Genomic DNA, 18,420 nt, shown 5'->3' with positions numbered 1-18,420 from the left:
CCATCCTGAATGTCTGACATGTAATGTGCCTGATGCTGATATGTTATCTACGAACAGCTGATATATGAACTACTGCTGATGAAGTTATATCACTGTGCATGTCAGTAAGGACAATAGGAATGAGCTTGGGATTTTGACAGAGAGTGTGAATACTAGAGCAGTTTGGCAGGATGCTGGGCAGCAGATGTTTTTTTCCAAATGTAATAGGCAAGAAATGGGAGTGGTAGAGAAGTACATGGACTATTCTCTCTCTTAGGACTTTTAAACTACAGCAGATTGGATCTGACTGTTCTTAAGAGGAAAAACCTGACATGATTTACAGCTTGAAAATACCATATTTTCCAGTTATGTTTAAATTTTGACATGTGATGTAATGAAATTTCTTTGCATGGATCATAAAGCTCAATATTAAATGAGCTGTGTCTTATGTTGTCTCATGTGAAGCGAGCATTTCAGGGTATAAGAGAGCTTTTGATATTTTTGATGTTTATAATAACCCTCCCCCCTAGAAAACTCATAGTTGTGGCTTGAAAATGGAACGAATGTTCCATAGCAGCCTCTGGAATGGCTTTTTGCACCAGGATGCTTAACTTGCCTGCTTTTTCACAGGGCTACTGGCAATTTTTTGTCTGTTTTTGTGGGTCTGGTGGGGGTGGGAGGTTGGCACTGGGACTACTGAACTGAGAACAAACCCAAATCATGACTTCTGGCTTTTATGTAACTTATTTGAAAACCTTATATCCAAGATTTGAAATCCTCTCTTTCCCACAGGCATGGGGATTGTTTCGAATTGGTGGTGTCCGGGCCTGGGGGGCACCCCCCAGCCCTCACTGTCCCCTGGGGCCCTGCTCCCTCGGGGCAGGGGGACGGACCCTGGCAGCCAGTCCCAACCCAGCCCTGCTGGCAGTCCCCACCCAACACTGGCTCTAGGGAGCCCCCAGCCTCGCCACACCAGGACACATGTCAAAAGATGCTATGTATTACTAAGGGTTTTTTAGAGACAAACAGAAAGAACTGTAAAAGAAAGTTTTTTGCATACTCAGTGGATCCCAAAGCACCAATGAATCCTGTACAAGAGAAAGGAAAACATAACTAGTTAACTGCTTGTTCATGTTACATGAAATCATGAGTTGTGCAATGAAATGAATTCAGTAAGAATAAGGAGGGACGTGATGATCACATCTTGCAACACTTCCCATTGTACAACAGTTCCCTATAATGCAAGTGGTGAGGGAGACAACCCTATTTATAGCTACGCAACCATTTCAAATGCAAGTCTTTCAATCTTCTTTGAGCCTCAAGACTATTATACAAAGATAAACGAGATACAGAAGTTTTGAAAAACGAGGTAGGTTCATCTTTGTCTTGTCTGACTGTTTTGTTCACTGAGGTATGCAGTAAGATACGAGGATGGATACTGGAATCCCCAGGCTAGAAGAAAAATGTCCTAGGCAAAATCTCAAAGCTGGCAAAGGAATAAATGGAGCTAAACTGAACAAAGGTTTTTGCAAACAAAGTGCCTACTCCCTGCTTACGAAAGGTCCTAGCCACAATTTTGATTTTCTTTWCATTTTTGGTACTGAATTTGCAGCAAAATTAGATACCCCTCCTAGATTTATGCATATATTCAAAAACATCCTTGAAAGTACATGAATCAGGTTTTACGAGCTAGTGACTTTATCATAACACGCTGCCCACAGGGTGATTGGAGCTGATTGATATTGTTATGACTGATTTTGACATTTTCTGTTTGCGACTGTTAGCCACTTGCCTGATGTCTATTCCTCTTAACCTTTCTTTATAGCACATAGATAATCTTTAGACCTTAAGTTAGCAGTCATCAAATATACGTATATGGCATTTCATACAGCAGTCCCAGGATCAACAGCCTTATTGTTTTGCGGCAGAAAATTAAAACTTCTTTAATTTTTGTATGGTTTATCTGAACATTTTTCTTACTGCTTGAGAGGTCTGTTTAATTTTCTCTCCCTCAAGACCTGAGAGATGGACAGAGGTCTGGAGACTCAGAGCATGATAGTACACAAGAAGTCATTTAGACAGTGTAGAGGCTGGGGAAGTTTTGGGGACAAGAGGAATCTATAGGATGGCCTCTGCTTTAACCCTGTCTTGAAATGGAATATGAGGCAGTTAAGCAAAAACAAGTAAACAAACAAGCAAAAAGATACCCTAAAGGAGCAATTCAGAAAGAAGAAGCCTGAGAGAAGCATGGAAGTTGTTCAGAATTGCTGTATTGGAAAGTCAAGTAATTCTGTAACACAATTTGAAAAGAAACCAAAACATAACAGTAAAAAAAACCCATATATGTCTCTTTTGGATAGTTAAGTAGATCAACCTAGAAAAAAGGGCAGCTTTTAAAAAATGTGAATCTTTCCCAAAGAAGCAAAACAGAAATGCTCGTAAACACGGCAGGTCTAATGTTAACAGGAAATCAGAAGGGATAAAAGGAAGTGAAGAGCACCTTGCAAATATTCTCAAGCTGCTAACAAGTTCTTTAAATATATCAACAGCAGGAAACCAGCAAGGGAATCAGTGAGATGTCTTGGTGGCAGAAGTGTAAAAGTGTCCCTCAAGAACCATGAAGCTGCAACACAAAATCTCAATGCACACTTTGCATCAGTCCTGCTGAAGCCAGAAGGAAAACTGTAGCAGAGAAGCTAGATCACTTTGAGGTAAATATACAGATGGTTTACTAAGTGGATAAATTAGATATTAATAAGCCACCAGGACTAGGTGTCATCACCYGTGATCTCTGAAGGAACTCAACTGTGCAATTGCAGAATTGCTGGCCAAGGCATGTAATTGCTCATTATAGTGCCAGAGTGCTGGCCGGTTGCCAGAGTAACTCCCATTTATGAAATGGCTCTAAAAGTGATCTTGGAAACCACAGCCTCCACCACCACAGTGATTCTGACTTCTCTTCTGGCAAGATGGCAGAAGCTATAACAAACTACAAGATCCCCAAGGACGTGAATTAATACAGCCTGCTGGGAAAGTGTCAGCATGGCTTCAGTATGGGGAAATCTTGCCTCACTAGAGCCATAGGAGCTGAAGGATGGTGTGGAGGCAGGCAGTATGAGCAGGGCAGACTAGCTAAATTCAGGGGTGAGTGGTTCTCTTTGACGTCATCCACTCTGGGCAAGTTTTGCTCYTCTCTGTCTCCAAGGAAGAAGAGATGGTTGCTCCTCTTGGGCTCATCTTCATGATCCAGTGGATGCTGCTGTTTGCCCCAGTGTGTGGTGGCTGGCGATGCACAGACTGTAAGTACAATGCTCCTACAGGACATCCTCAGAGGTGGGGTGTAATGTGCTTCTCTTTAGAGGTAGCTGTGGTTAAGCTGCCTTATGGCTGAGGCCTCCTAGGTAGCCTCTGCACCTGAAAATCTGGGAACATCAGTATTGCATCTGTACTGATACTCTTCTGTGATACTTTCAGTGGAGATGCCAGACTCACCTATTAGAAATTTGACACTGAATCGGAGGAAAATGGAAATGAGTTGGGTGAGCAGCATGAATTTCACTGAGTATTCGTGTTCTGTGAATGCAGGTGATGGGGAGATAAAGATAAAGGTAAATTTGCTATGTAAAGTTTTAATAGAGATAAATCATTACACTTGTTTTCTTTTTCTTTCATATCCTTATGTAACTGAAAAACGTATCCTTGGTAGGAAGAAGGTAGTCTGTGTTTTATTACTTCTTTCTAGGTTTTAGTGAGATCCTTCTTTGTACTGAGGTATGTCCATTCTCTCTCACCATTCTCATGAAATACTTGCTTTCAGAGCACTCTTATGRAATCATGGCCTTGATGGGACTGAAGTGTAAGATTGCCTCTTGTCCGTATTTCAGAGGAGCTTAGGTGAGAGGCAGCTCATGAAATGCAGAAGATGATTTATAAGTACAATGGATAGACTTGAGTTAGGTGCCTGTGTCCTGACTGACTTACCTAAAGATAAGACTTAGGTGGCCTTGGAGATGCAATGATGTGCCTGCTCAGGACTGGATGGTGTGGCACAGAAGACAGTGAAGACATCCTTTCTGGAGTGGCTGCTGGGGCCAGACAGGGTATTCATGGGTATTTCAAATACAAATTTTGCCTTTGTATAGGCAAACTGAACCAAGTCCTGAAAAAAATTGTGGGCCTGAGTGGATGGTATCTCTATAGCCAGACATTCTTGGAGGATTTACTCTCTAGGTCAGTCTGCAGGTCAGCATGGTCCAGATTCTCATCTCGGCTCAAGAAAATGGGAAACCTATATAAATAGCTGAAAAGGAGAAATGCCACCAGCCTTTCTGACTAGAGATCCAAACTTTTGATAGAAGACAAGAGACTTGGACCTCAGATCTTATGTGAATGGATGACTTAAAAACTGGCATGACTTTATGAAAAAGCAACTTCTGCTTATGTTTTAGTTTGTTTTTAGAAGTGCTGATGCAGGGAAGATGGCAAGTTAGACCTTCCTCTATTATGCAACTACTTTGTGTGTTAAGCAGAATAGTTTCTCAGTCACTGTCCTCTACAAGATGGACTGAAACTTCAAAGCAAGTCATGAAGTTGTCCTCCTGACATTATTCTTTTTTCCTGCATATGTATTGCTCCTGCCTTAGCTAAGTTCCCTTCTTCTAGAGCTCAAAGCTGCAGTGGTATCAGCCCATTTGGCCAATATTTCTCATGCATCTGACTGGATAGGCAGCCCCAAATATAGAATTGTTTTAAGAACAGGAACTGTAGTAGTATGTATAGGTTTTGGCAGCCTATTTTGCACAGATAGAGAGGGAACATTTCATGCTACATTACTATGTCAATAAGCAATCCGTATACTGTGTTTAATGTTTCAGTAGACAGTTTCTAGAAAAGCCTGACCTTTTAGGATTCCTTTAATACTCCATGCAATTATATCATCTGCACCACTAATCACAGATTTGAGTAAATGCATGTCACCCTCATTTCAGCAATCTAAACATGGAGATTGTAGTTCTTTAAGCTCCAATAGGAGTTGCTAAGGAGGTACAGGCCCTGCCTGAAGGCAATGTATCCCATGTTTCTTAGATACCAATGTCTCTACCTTCCCTCACCACTGCGTGGACAAGGCACCCATATGACTTGCTCAGACTAGATGCTAGCTGTCAGAAAGATAATGTTAGTGGAGATGAACCTCAGCCCAGCTTCTTACGCAGACAGTCATTTGTGGGGTACCTCACTTTGTCTTTGCATGGAGTATAAACATTGCAGCCAGGTGCTGATTCCTATGAAAACACATACTCCGTGKGGAGGATGTTTGAACTGATCTGGGGGACTATGGGTGGAAAGGCAGGAGGAATTGCTATTTCTAACACTGTTTTACCAGGATTTCCTCTAGGATTTCCTTGAGGGAACACTGAACTCTTCACCCTGCATTGGTAAAGTTTTATTACCCCAGCCTTCTGGGAAGGGAGTTCTTGAGCCTGGAAAGATGTTGGTACCTGTTTCACTGTTGCAGTGGTCCCACTGTTACAAATCAAATACAAGCCTGAGTCCTTTCTACAAGGAGTGATATGTAAACCACCCAATGAAAAACAGAAAAGTAAACCATGTGCATATCATTTTTCAGGTGAAGGATACAACCTGCATGTTTGAAAGAAATATGGCACCTCCTCTACATAATGGTGCAAACTTTTCAGTTACAGCAGTGAACATCAACACTACATATTCAAGCATATGCACATTTATTCCACAAGGTAATATGCTCGACCTTGGGAAAGGATTTGTCTGCTTCCAATGTTTTAAGGGTTAAAAAAAAAAAAAATCATTCTTTAATTCATTTGTTTCCTATGTTATGAACAAGCTTCTTGTTCACAGCCTTATGGCAAGGTTTATAGTCACAAGAAAAGGAGATTCCTATGACAGCTCAGTAGTTCTTTAGTCCTCAGTTGCCACCTTGCTTGTTGCCATCTTTTCAATTGCCATCTCTCTTTTAAATGTTTGTGTTAATATTTTATCGATTACATTTAAACATTAAACATTTACATTAATGTTAAAACGTTATTAAAAATCCAAGGGAAACAGGTTTGTGGCTGCTGGTTTTGAACTTATTTGAGAAATCTGTGATACCTTTAGTTTTATCACAGTGTCACTCATGATCTCATGACTAATACTTTGTGGTATATCATCCACAATAATGAAAAGTCTGACAGAATTTACCCCTTTTTATATCAGAGGGGTAATATATATGAGAGTAGTAAGAGCGTGAGGAACATGATCTGCTCATTTAAGCAAACTAGAGTGGGCATATGCAAAATGGCATTAATTCTAGTATTGTCAAGCCCCCATTTCCCTTTAAAAAGAGTGATGACTTAAGGATAAGTCATGCTTCCTTTTAAAAGGCAGATTTAAAAAAAGACTTACTGGAACTTTTTTTGGAGGGGTGTGGGGGGCAGGAAGCTTAAGGAGAAATGTTTGTGATCAGGATGTGTTTCCTGGAATTAATTCCAGGTGGAAGAAGGTATCTCTGCAAATCACAAAGGCTTCCTAAGGTTACATCTATACCTATTTGTGTAAGCATTTCTCTCTGAAGTCTGGAGAGACTTAAGAGGTCTGCGCTTGGGCTTCTCATCTTCTCTGGAGTCCTCAGTTAGGCTCCTCCTCACTCTCCCTACATATCTGACAGAGCATTGAAGCAAATTCATCARGAACAGAAATACTACTGTAGGGTCCTGAAGGCTGACAGGGAGATATTTCAGTTAGTGACATTGAGGCACCAGTGTCTCATTTTGAATTGAAACAATTCAAAGCACAGGAGTAGCCACTTTAGCTTACAGCCTGTACTAAAGCAGTGTAGGCTCCTCTGAGCCTTATTCTATCAGATGCAACCATAATCTTATCCTTGGAGTTTATATCCATGTGAAATTCTTCATAGAGCCTGTCACTGCAAACAACTTCCAGTTATGCTACCTAAAATGAAGCACATCATTCCTAAACCCATGCAATAATCAGCTGAAGTCACAGGTGCCTAAAATACATAAGTGGATGCCGAGATCTTCCGGCTTGGAGCAAGGGGACATGCGACATTCCTCTATTTGCAGGCATGCCCGGGACAGCCATTACAAATTTCTCCTGTGTGATTTACAATGTCTCCCTTATGAACTGCACTTGGCATGCGGGCAGGGATGCTCCAGGTGATACCCAATATTTTCTCTACTGGCAGAACTCAGGGTGAGTAGGTCTGCTTGACTCTGGGGAATTCTGAATTCTGATTCAACACATGACACTGCATGCATTAACTAAAACACCTTGCTGTGCACAGAGAAGAAGAAGAGAGGGAATGTGAGCTTTATGTTAAAGATGAAAATGGGAGACACACAGGATGTCAATTCCAAAATGTGATGATAAAAGATACTACTACTTACTTCATGGTGAATGGCTCTAGCAAAGACTCCCTGATCCGGTTCCATGATGAGTACATTAAACTGTATACAATTGGTAAGTAAGTAATTTATTTCTGCTTTATTTCCATTTTTGCATGAAGGGAGTAGGGAATTCATCTCTGCGAAGGAGCTGTGCTCATTACAGAAATCTCTCCCTACAAAACAGGCTTTCCTTTTCCTTGGAAAGCTTTGATCCTGGCCCCAGTGGTTGTGAAAATATCATTCCAAAAGTGAATCAGAGCAATAGAAGGCAGAGACATTATGAAATAACAGCTCAGAGAAGTCTGACCACCCTAACAGAATACTAACGCTGAGAGATAGGGTTTTCCAGCTGGATATCAATTTCCTAAAAGCCACGAAAGCACATAAACTAGTGGATGTTGGTATCAAATTCCAGAATTACTTCTGAAACCTCTATATTTCTCTTCTCCCATACAAATATAGCGAAATTTTGTTGCTTAGCTTGAAAACCGATTCAATTAAATATTAGCCTAAAGGCTGAAGTATATCGACTGTATCACTGAATTCAAAACAAACCCTCATATTATTTCCTGTTAAACTTAACACTGCTGCAACTAGTCTTATTTCTTGCTTTGCTGTCTGGCTGCAGAATTCTACTCCAGTTTACACACTTGTAGAATCTGTAGCACTTCCTTTTGACAAACTATCTACATGTCAGTTCACACTGTGGTTATCCATTTACAAACACTGCTGGAGAGAATGCTCTTTCCTTAAATATGGTATCTATAGAGGCAAGCCCTGAACTCTCCTTTCATACGTTATCCTTGCAATGACAAAAGGGGCAGTGTATGCCTCTCTGTTTAAATTGCTTTCAATCACTTACTCTGGTCAGTGTTTCTGTCTCCATATTTTGAAACACAATATATCATAACTTTTATTTTTGCAGTAGTTCTTCTATTATAGTTTGATTTTCTGCCTTGCTTGTTTTACTTCTCCAAAATTTAATACTTTGTCCAGAATTTTTCTTTCTAGTCACTGCTTTTCCATCCTTTCTTATGTGGACAGACTCCATGGCTTGACTTGTATTGTACAGCCTTAACACCAGGTTTGGAGAAGTACGTGGTTTGCAATGGCAAGTTTCCTGTTTGAGATGGCCACAGTCACTTCCTTCCAGGTGATAAATCACCTGTTAAAGAGCCAAGTATCTGTGTCTCACCTTAGACCTAAAGTCAAAAGAGATGATAGACTGTGGGTTCTTCCAGAAAATCTTTTCCCCAAGTCAAAAAGGCATAGTGAAATCAATCAAGAAATCTCTACAGCTACAATCTACCCTGGCTTCTTCAGCACCAAAAGCCTTTCCACAGAGGCTAATCTACGTCGGACCAATCTTGTTTTTAAGTCTTTCTCCTGCAAGGTCCTCAGGACRTAAGAGATTTCACTACACACCTCTGTCCCTTCAATGATGGCCAAAAACCTTTCAACTGAAGAGACATGACAGAATAAGCTTATCTGAGCACTGGCTCCCCCTTCTTATTGCCAGTGGGCATGGCAACCATGGACAACATACCCTCACTAGAGAAATGAATATGTATACAAAGCACTACAAGTTTTCACATGCTTTATGTGGTGATGTACTTGGGAGCATCCTGTACATTTACTATGGGAATGAATCAACTGATTTGGCAAAGCCCCACTCTTTCTGCTATTGTATGCAAAAAATGGACAAATAAGGCTTTGTTCTACAAGGAGAAGGAATGGAGCTGCATCATTTATTTACAGGAAATGAAACATGACTGTTCTTTGATCAGTGCTGTTAAGAGTAGCCAAGGCTGGCGGACTGTAGGATCCAGAGCATCACTCCTGTCTTGGGCCAGTGGAGGAGTACAGCTGCTCCACATTCCCCTTTCCAGGCCCTGCTGGTAGTGGGGCTGAGTGTGAATGCCAAATAGGTGTGCACATATGCACAGTAAAGGCACAGCCAGCCACGAACAGATCAATATAGGCAGAAGGACAGCACCTCACTGTCTCCTACAGGGACATTCCCCTACAGGGACTCACCATAAGCATAGACAGTGAATAGCCCAAATAGCCCAATCCGGTCTCTAAAAATCAAAGCAAGATAGTCTAGCTGAAACTGAAGTTTCCTCTTTCAGCCTTTTATCACCCTTTTTGCGATCAATGACTGTTTGTCTTTTGTTTTTACAATAAGTATCATGTCCTTGGGGATGACTGAAATATAAAGTCTCCATATTTGTGCTCACACCTATGGCAGATATGTAGAGAAGTTGGCTTGATTCTTAAAATTGAAGCTCCATTCTTAAATTTGTAATTTAATAGCTTATTTGGGAGAGGGATTAAACTGCATAGTTTACAACACCAAGCAAGCCACACCTTCATGTTACAGAAGCATCAGGTGAGGAGGCTTGAAGAAAGAAAAGTCCTTTGGATTTCTCAGCTTCAGCTTGTTCCTCCTCAGTAAGGAACATCCTCATAAAAAGAAGAAGAAACTCTATCTAAGTGTTTACCAAAATAAATGGAGGAATTTTGTATCTTGGTATGCTCCTAAGTCACGTTCCCTGGCTCAGACCCTGTTTTTTCTGATCCTGGAGACAGGATCTGAAGAACTCCGGTTTTTCAATTGTATCTAACAGAGTTTCTAAGAAGAGATACAAATAAGTATCTTTCTTTGTAGATATGCTACCTGCAATTGCACTTTCTTTTATCAAAGCAAAAAGAGATGAAAATGATTTTAATTGCATTCTTGATTGTATCATTTCAGAAAAGCTCATGCCCCCATTAAATGTCACTATCAACTGTGATGGAATTCAAAAAGGTTGCATAATTCAATGGCAACGACCCCAAATAAGTCATTCAAGCAAAGACGAGTGTTTTAAATATGAAGTTGACATAAAGCATAAGGTAAGAGGAATTTCTTGATGTATATTTAACATTAATATATATGTTAGCATTTACCTACACACATACATAACAGAGAAAACTTTCTCTCTCTCTTTTACAGTGTAGCCTTTCTCATATGTAGTACCATATTCCTTTGTGGTCCTCCCATTCTTGTACCCCACCATGTACTGCCCCATCTTTTTGTGTCTGTTCCGCTGAGTGAGTTATTGCTGAAGGCACATTGGGTGGGTACAACTGTGTAGGACTAAGGGGAGAAGCATGGATTCATCATGACTTGAACACAGTCACAGTTTTGGCTGTGACAGAACTCAAAAAGAGGTTTCTTTCACTGAGACTTACAGGAGCTGTCCAGGACTGCAGTTTTTCCAATGGTGACTGCATCTCTATGAAAGAGCAGAGGTGGACTGTAAATTCTGGACAGCATAAAAAAATGGATAGTACATTCAGTTAAAGAGTCTTGAAATTTCTATATGTTCTATATCTATATAGTACATAGATATATTATTTTGAACATATATAGAGAGATAATTATGTATATTGAATACATATGTGTCGATTTATATATATATATATTTATAAATATATGTGTGTGTGTGTTATATTTACGATATTCCAGATATCATATGGAAGCAAAACAACCGTTGGTCTAAGAGCTGAAGCTGTATAATGTTAAATAAAAGGAAAATAAATGAGAGAGATAAAGCAGAAAGGCAGAGCATCTAACCACAGGTTACCTTTTAAAATTAAGGGAATCATTTAAGCTCCTGAAATTCAAATTCAGATCTTGATTTTACAAGTCTTTTTGAAGCAATACAGAGTGATAGGTTGCTATGTTTCATTGCAAAAAGAGTAGACATTAGCTACTGTAACTGTGGAGGAATTTCATCAAATGACCACAGGATGGCAGATAGTGTCTACAAAGGAAAAACCGGCCTGTGCTACAGTCAGCCTGGGCCACAGATTCAAGGCATTCCCTGGATTTCTGTTATTTGAAACTGCTTAGTCTGGATGGGTCTTGTCCTCTCACAGACGAGTTTTCTCCCAGGCCCAACTAACTGTTATAAAGCTTTATTACTTCTCCCACTCCCTTGATCTTTGTAGCAAAACAAGCTTACAGGAAAGTTCGTATTACCTTTGCATAAATGTGCAATTGCAGTAAAGCTTCTTGAAATCTTCAAATACTTCTTGAAATCTTTGTCTGTTGCAAATCAGGATATACTCTATGAAACAAATACGCCCTTTGCTGTCTTTTTATGGTCATTAAAGTGTCTTAAGCAGTCTATGGGCCATTTTTTATGAGTTTTAACAGCAGTTATTTAGTGGATTCCCCCTTCAGATGATCTCTACTACAAAATAATAGTCACTGTCTTGTCTCTTAAGAGGTGCTTAATCTAGTATCTTTGTTAGCCACTCACCAAGTTGACTTCCAGATTCTAAATGGCCACATTATATAACCATTTGGACAAATTGTATTGTTAAACTCAAGCATCATCACAGTCTTGAGTGTTTTGGTTTCGTTAATATTATGTAGTACAACTAGAGAGAAAAAAAAATCAGAATGACCTGCTCTTTAAAATGCATGTTAGCTTTTCTAATCTGTTCTTAATTGTAATGTGTGGAATTCATCTCTTCTAACTTCAGCTGTCTATAAGGCAGTTGTCTATATTTAAGATAGCTTACTAGACTTGCTTTTAAGTCAATAGAAGGATATTTGTGCAGTTTAACTGGCCTAATTTAGATGTTTACTTTAGCATGAGAAAGAACAAGCTTTAAATTGTCTTCTTCTTGACAATTAAGAGTGTTTAAACAACTTATTCAATGAAGACGTAGGTGAAATGGCACCCCTCCCCCCCCCCCAAAAAAAAATGTCCCATGCTCAAATAGATGAATCAAACAGCAAATGGCCTGGGAAGATTCCAGAACAAATAGAAAATGTGTAATGAAGGGCATGCGATTTTACAGCCTAAAACAGGGGAGCCCAAAACTGGGCATAGTACTCCAGATGCAGCCACACAAGTGCCAAACAAAGGGGAAGGATGACTTTCCTGGACCAGCTGACTCTATCCTTACTAATACAGATGTGGTTGGCCTTCATTGCTGCAAGTGCGCATTGCTGGCTCATGGTCAATTTTCCAGCAGGATCCCTGGACCCCTTYCTGCAGAGCTGCTTCCTAGGCAGTCAGCTCCTAGACCATCCTGTTGCATGGGGTTATTCTTTCCCAAATGCAAGAGCTTGCATTTGCGCATGTTGAATTTCATGAGGTTTCTGCCAGTGCATTTCCCCAGCCTATCCAGGTCCCTCTGAGTAGCAGCCATGCTYTCTAGCATATTGATTGCTCCCCCCAATTTGGTGTTGGCCTCAAGCTTGCTGAGGTTGTGCTGTGTCACATTATCCATGTCATTAATGAAGACATTGGATAGTATTGTTCCTAGTACTGATCCCTGAGGGACTATGCTATTTACTGGCCACCAGGTGGACTTTGCACCACTGATCACAATTCTCTGAGCTGGCCAGTCTGGCCAATTTTCCACACACCTTATTGTCTACCTATGCAGCCCATTCCTCACCAACTTGGTGAAAAGGAGACTGTGGAAGACTGAATCAAAGATCTTGCTAAAGTCAAGGTATACAACATACCCACCCTCTTGTCCCCAGGGCCAGTCATCTCATCATAGAAAGCAATTAGGTTGTTCAGGCATGATTTGCCCTTGGCAAACACATGCTGGCTGGCTGTTTTTAATCACCTTCCTGCACTTTGTATGTTTAGAGATGGCTTCTAAGAGGATTTGCTCCACAAGCTTCCCAGGGACTGAGGTGAGGGTGACTGTAGATCCCTGAATCTTCCTTCTTGCCATTCTTTAAGACAGGTGTGATGCTTGCTTTTTTCCAATTATCAGGAAACTCCCCCAACTGCCATGACCTTTCAAAGATGAGAGCAGCCTCACAGTGACATCTGCCAGTTCCTTCAGCACCTTCCGATGCTTATACTCTGACAGGCTAATGGAGAAGTAGATACAGTTTGCCAGCAATTAGCTGCGTGTGGTCACTACATTACATTGCAGTTGTTACAGCTATTCAAGAGAAATGAGTGAATTTTACTGTATCTATGAAAAATGTTGTTGAAGGGCAGCTTAAAATCTATGTGAACTCATGTCAGTCTCAAAATGTTTCATCCAAGGGAAAAGGAAACAATATTTACATAACACTTGCAACYAAAAGTAATGAAATTAATTTTTAAATATAAATACTACGCATAAACCAGAAGTTTTATCTCACAGATTTCTCTCTCTCTTTTTCCCCCCCCCCTAGTGTATGCAGGAATAAAGCTATAGTTTTGATTCAGACCAGGTTTGTTTTGCTTGTGTTTCAGTTCAATCACCAATCTGAAAGAAAATTTATTTCTCTACTCTGGTGGTAAGGAAAACAAATACTTTTCCATAGCAGAATTATTCACTATATAAACTTGGCATTGTAGAAGAATTATATATTAGATCTTAAATCTGAGATAAATCACCAGTTCTGAACAAACTGTCAAGTAGATAAGAAAGAGCAATAGGGTGAAAGAAGATAGTGGATAAAACATGATTTATAATCTAATCGCAAAACAAGCAATCATAAAAATAAAGTTTTTCTCTAATTTTCAGGCTAATCCTGAGGAAAAGACCAAAGATACTTATATAACAGTAAGTCTTCCTGTTCAGTTAATCAGCAATATGTTGGCTTCATAGTCATCTGTGAGAAGTAAATAGTATGCAAATGCCTTTAATATCAGTATAACAGCACTCAATATCCTATGCTTTATGAGATGCTTATTTATAAATTTCTTAAACATTTCAAACTGATAAATCATTATTATGTTTATATGATGTTTGTCATATATTCAAAGACAGAACTTTATTATTATTCTGTAAGTATTTTGAAAAACCTTCAGTTTTACATTGTACTGTCCCCACTACCCCTCAAATATTTGATTGTAATTTGAAGTTACACGTCAATGACAGCAGAGATGAGATACAGAGAAAACGTCTCCCAGGAATTTAACTGTTTACGAAAAACAAATACAACAAAAACCCTTCAGGAAGGGAATCCATGTATGCTATTCTCCAGGTATCCTGCACCTCCTTCTAATTAGGGCAGCTTGYATATTCCACCTCTATCCTGAAAGTATCCAAAGTAAGCATGTTTCGGTAATTTCTAATAACACTAAGTATTGCAATCTTCTACGAATTTTACAGGTTTTGGATGGGAATTTATGGTTGTCTTGAAAAGTCATAATGCACATGAGGAATGTGAAGTACATGCAGACAGTTTATGCCTCACATCACTTGATTCTAGCAGTACTGAAATGAGACAGTCCAACATCTGCTTTGGTCTCTGTGAAGGAGCCATAGGGAAGGGAAATTATCAAGAAGTCATGCTATATCATAAGAAGTTACAGGTTACAGTGTAAAGTAAAAATAGGTTCTAAACAGAAAAAGTTTACTGAAGGACAGGTTATTTTTGAAAGGAGATATATGGATACGTGCATATTATATGCATAATAAACAGACATGCATTTATATTTTGCTCTGTATATCATAAGTAATGCTCTCATAACCTTGTAAAAGTTTCAGTGGTAAATGACACTTACACACTGTTAACATCTAGAATGCAATGAAGAAAAACTTCTCCGTTTGATTGCTTTGCTTTTAGGAAAGAAAAAATAACTACTCRTTTCAAAATTTCAATACAAAAAAGAGGTACCTTGTGAAAATCAGAGCAGCTGGCAGTGCGTGCCTTGTAAACACAGCCTGGGGGGAGTGGAGTGCACCTCTTGAGTTTGGTAAGAATGAAAATCAATTCTTTGGCCTAGTTTTTCCCACTTATTTCCTGTCTACCTCACACACTGCTTTTCACCTGCTAACACAAAAATATGAATGATATGCAAACATTTTGTTTCAATCTACACTGCTGGGAAGAAAAGGAGAGACAGTATTTGTACACCTCTTAATACTCAGACATTCTGGTGGTTTGAAATTAGTATAAAAATGTATACAGGTGTAAGTGAAACCACAGCAGGTATTTATTGCAGGAGATGAACAAACAGGTTCAGTGTTAATCTCTCCCAACATACATTACCGCTTAAGCACTAAGTTAAAGAGCTGATTTTTATTACAACAGAAACTTTTCAGACCGATATCCACCAGTCAGAACCAAAGTAGGTGTTTGACATAGCTATGTATCTATTTCTTTTTATTACACTAAAACATTRTAAATGCTATTCTTTCAGGGAATGAAGAAGTTATTTCTCCTTCAATGTTGATCTTACTTCTGACTGTAGTTGCAACACTCTTAGTGGCAGTCCTCACAGTTTTGTTCTGCAAAAGGTAGGCTTAATTTATGCATTTATTTTATTTTGCCTGTGTATGAAACATGCATGAAGTTCTTAAGCAAATAAATATGGTACAGGTGTCTCAGTAGCACAGATAAAACCTTTTTATTCACACTGCAGTAGAAACCAAACCAGATGTGTAGTACTGCAGGTGCTGTAACTATGAAGCCCAAAGTTCCTCCTCTTCTGTCAGCATGGCAAGGAGAACAATTATATGTAATTATTCATATTAACAGTACAACTGATCTGAATATTGTAGTGTATACTGTCTGCACAGTATATCTCCTGATTCCTTGAAGTGCTGAATTTATTGCAAACACACAGGCTGATTATCCTTTCCAGTATAGATCGTGCAAGGTTCACTAGAATTCCTAGTGTTTTCCTGAACAGTGTTCATTCTGTGCTGACACGATATATATTTTTCATCTCTCCTTCATTTCTTCTATTCTGGAAGAGGAAGATAAGAGCTTGTTCAAGGGTGCAATGGTTTTGATACATGCTGGTTACTTATTTTTTCTTTTCTGTTCCATCCCTTTTTGCTCTCCAGGACTGGCTATTGGAAAGCAGCATTTCCACAAATCCCAGAGCCCAAAAATGCATTTCATGTACTGCCTGATACAGCTCTAAAGGTATCTTTTTTTTTCTATTTATATAAAATGTATGAAATTCAAGGTTCTACTGCAGTCTAAAAGGTATTGCTTAAATGATAAAGAACTTAATACAGAGAGTAACTGCTGCTCTTTACCAGCTGAGCAGGGCTGAAGTTCACCAGGGAAGAGTGAACACACTCTCGCTCTCTGCAYGCACAACACCCCACAGGCACAGGTCCCTCCAATATGAGCTTGGCTATAAGTCCACCTAATGCCCATGCCCCAATCCCAGGACCCCTGACCTGCTCACTGGCCCTGACCTTGGTCATTCCAGGCATGGGTCTCCTCCTACTCACCAATTAGTCCACCTTGAAGGTCACTAGGGGATACATACAGGACAGAGAGGAAGGTGACACAGAAAGTAGTTAGGAATAGGATTTTGTAAGATGATAGGAGAGACTGCAGTGATCAGACACATGGTTTGACCAGACAAGCATATTGACCAGCACCCCACCTACATCCAACCATCCCTTTTATTTTCCAGCAATTTCTCATGTCATGTCGGGTAGTTCTCATGGTCTGTTCAGTTAGCTAAACTTCAGGACAAGGCATAGTCATCTGCATGCATGGCTTAACAAAGTTAATCCTTTTCTTTTAATTCATTTGAGATGATTTGTGATAATCTGCATGGTGCATTAGAGAAAAACATAAGTTCTCCCTGCCCACCTTTAGGCCAGTCAAAACCCATGTGCCTGCATTATAGAGAGGCTGAAATTTCACTGTTATATCCTGCTACGGAAAGCTTATTAGCTAAGAAAYAAAGAAGTGAAATACTCCTATAAAATATACAACAAATATTGAAATACTCTCAGAATTACAGATAAGTTATTAGAGGCTATGCTTATTTATAAAACTAATGGAAGTTTTTATTTTATTTTCTGCAGACTGAGTGCGAAATGCAATCGATAACACCGGAAACTGAAGAGATAATAGTACTTGCTGAAGTAATGAAATAACCAAAGTAAAATGAGCAATTTGCAAGTGTATTTCTCAGCTCAGACGACTGTATATCCTTCTGTAAATTCTGGCATAATCCTTAGGCTTTCTCCACTTTCTTCCTTTTCAAAGACAAAGACAGCAGTGCAGCCAAAAGAGATGGTTACCTCATATGCAATTTTTTTGAAATCCCATTGTATTTGCTTTTAATCTGGACTGACTTCAGCTGTTTGGGTAATCATCCTTTTTGGATGTCGTTCTTTTTGTGAATATGATTGAAATATGTCATAATGAAATATTTCATTGAAATATTTCATTTTATTTGAAATTAGAAAGACTCATAAATTATGATTCTTCTTCAAAGGAGAAATAAACTAGCAGAGGCATAATATCAGAGGTGTGGTGCTTACATCTTCTTATTGTGGAGTAGTGTGACCCATTCTGAGAATATGTTTGGGTTATATATAGGTGTAGGAATGTTTTTCTCATCTTCTGATCCAATGATATCATACACCAGGGAACTAGTGAATTATGCAGGTCACTACCAAGAGAGAAAAAGACCTGTCTGGTGAGAGCTTTTGTCCTTTTTAGAGTTTGGACATTTCCAATGACATTTACAGTACCCAGTATGAGGTGAGATAAACTGGAGAAAGGAGCTTCAGGAGGCCAAGATTCTTCTGAACATTGGAGGATCCTCGGACTTATGGAGAAGTATCATATCTGCACAGGTCAACAATTACATGTACTATCTGGACCATGCTATATCTAACGCTGAGATATTGGGACAGGCACAGACATATTACTGTTTGGGAAAGATCGAATTCTTGTGCCCAGAGCAATGTTTCATCTTGGAGGAAGGGTATAACAGATTTGGATCAACTATCTTTCCTCTTTCACTCTCTATGGAAATTAGCTACCAAACATCTAATCTTATGGGTAGAGTTTGGGACAGATTTAGAGTCTGGGAAAGAACAGCTTCAGATGGCATGTGTGGTTCATACTGGATGTTGTGAGGTTGTGGAAGAGGTCTAAGATTGGTCTGGTCCAGAATTTCTTTACTCATATATGTGCACCATAAACAATATGAACCTTGCATCTGAACACTTTGAGTTAAGCTTAGGGGTAGGGAATGTACAGCCTCAGGATCCTTAGTGTGTGATGCAT

At 39.4% G+C, this 18,420-nt stretch overlaps 1 protein-coding gene across 2 annotated transcripts; it reads left to right on the top strand.

Annotated features, from left to right (window-relative positions):
- Positions 1-1,239: 1,239 nt before the first annotated feature.
- LOC112960568 (granulocyte-macrophage colony-stimulating factor receptor subunit alpha-like) lies at positions 1,240-17,650 on the top strand. Of its 2 annotated transcripts, none has more exons than XM_026054965.1 (13): positions 1,240-1,348; positions 2,532-2,690; positions 3,185-3,278; positions 3,454-3,587; positions 5,606-5,732; positions 7,077-7,206; positions 7,298-7,473; positions 10,159-10,298; positions 13,944-13,982; positions 14,992-15,121; positions 15,569-15,665; positions 16,218-16,299; positions 17,205-17,650. In XM_026054965.1, exons 3-13 carry the CDS (start codon positions 3,194-3,196, stop codon positions 17,274-17,276), a joined length of 1,212 nt encoding a protein of 403 aa, XP_025910750.1. In that variant the 5' UTR covers positions 1,240-1,348; positions 2,532-2,690; positions 3,185-3,193; the 3' UTR covers positions 17,277-17,650. The 2 variants fall into 2 exon arrangements, with proteins under 2 accessions (XP_025910750.1, XP_025910749.1); XM_026054964.1 differs by having other exon boundaries at positions 2,529-2,690.
- Positions 17,651-18,420: the final 770 nt, after the last annotated feature.

Source organism: Apteryx rowi, unplaced genomic scaffold (assembly GCF_003343035.1).
Source record: "Apteryx rowi isolate R43461 unplaced genomic scaffold, aptRow1 scaffold_979, whole genome shotgun sequence".
In the NCBI taxonomy this organism is placed as follows: domain Eukaryota; kingdom Metazoa; phylum Chordata; class Aves; order Apterygiformes; family Apterygidae; genus Apteryx; species Apteryx rowi.
Note: the sequence above shows the minus strand (reverse complement) of the source record. Positions and strands in the feature narration are given on the sequence as shown.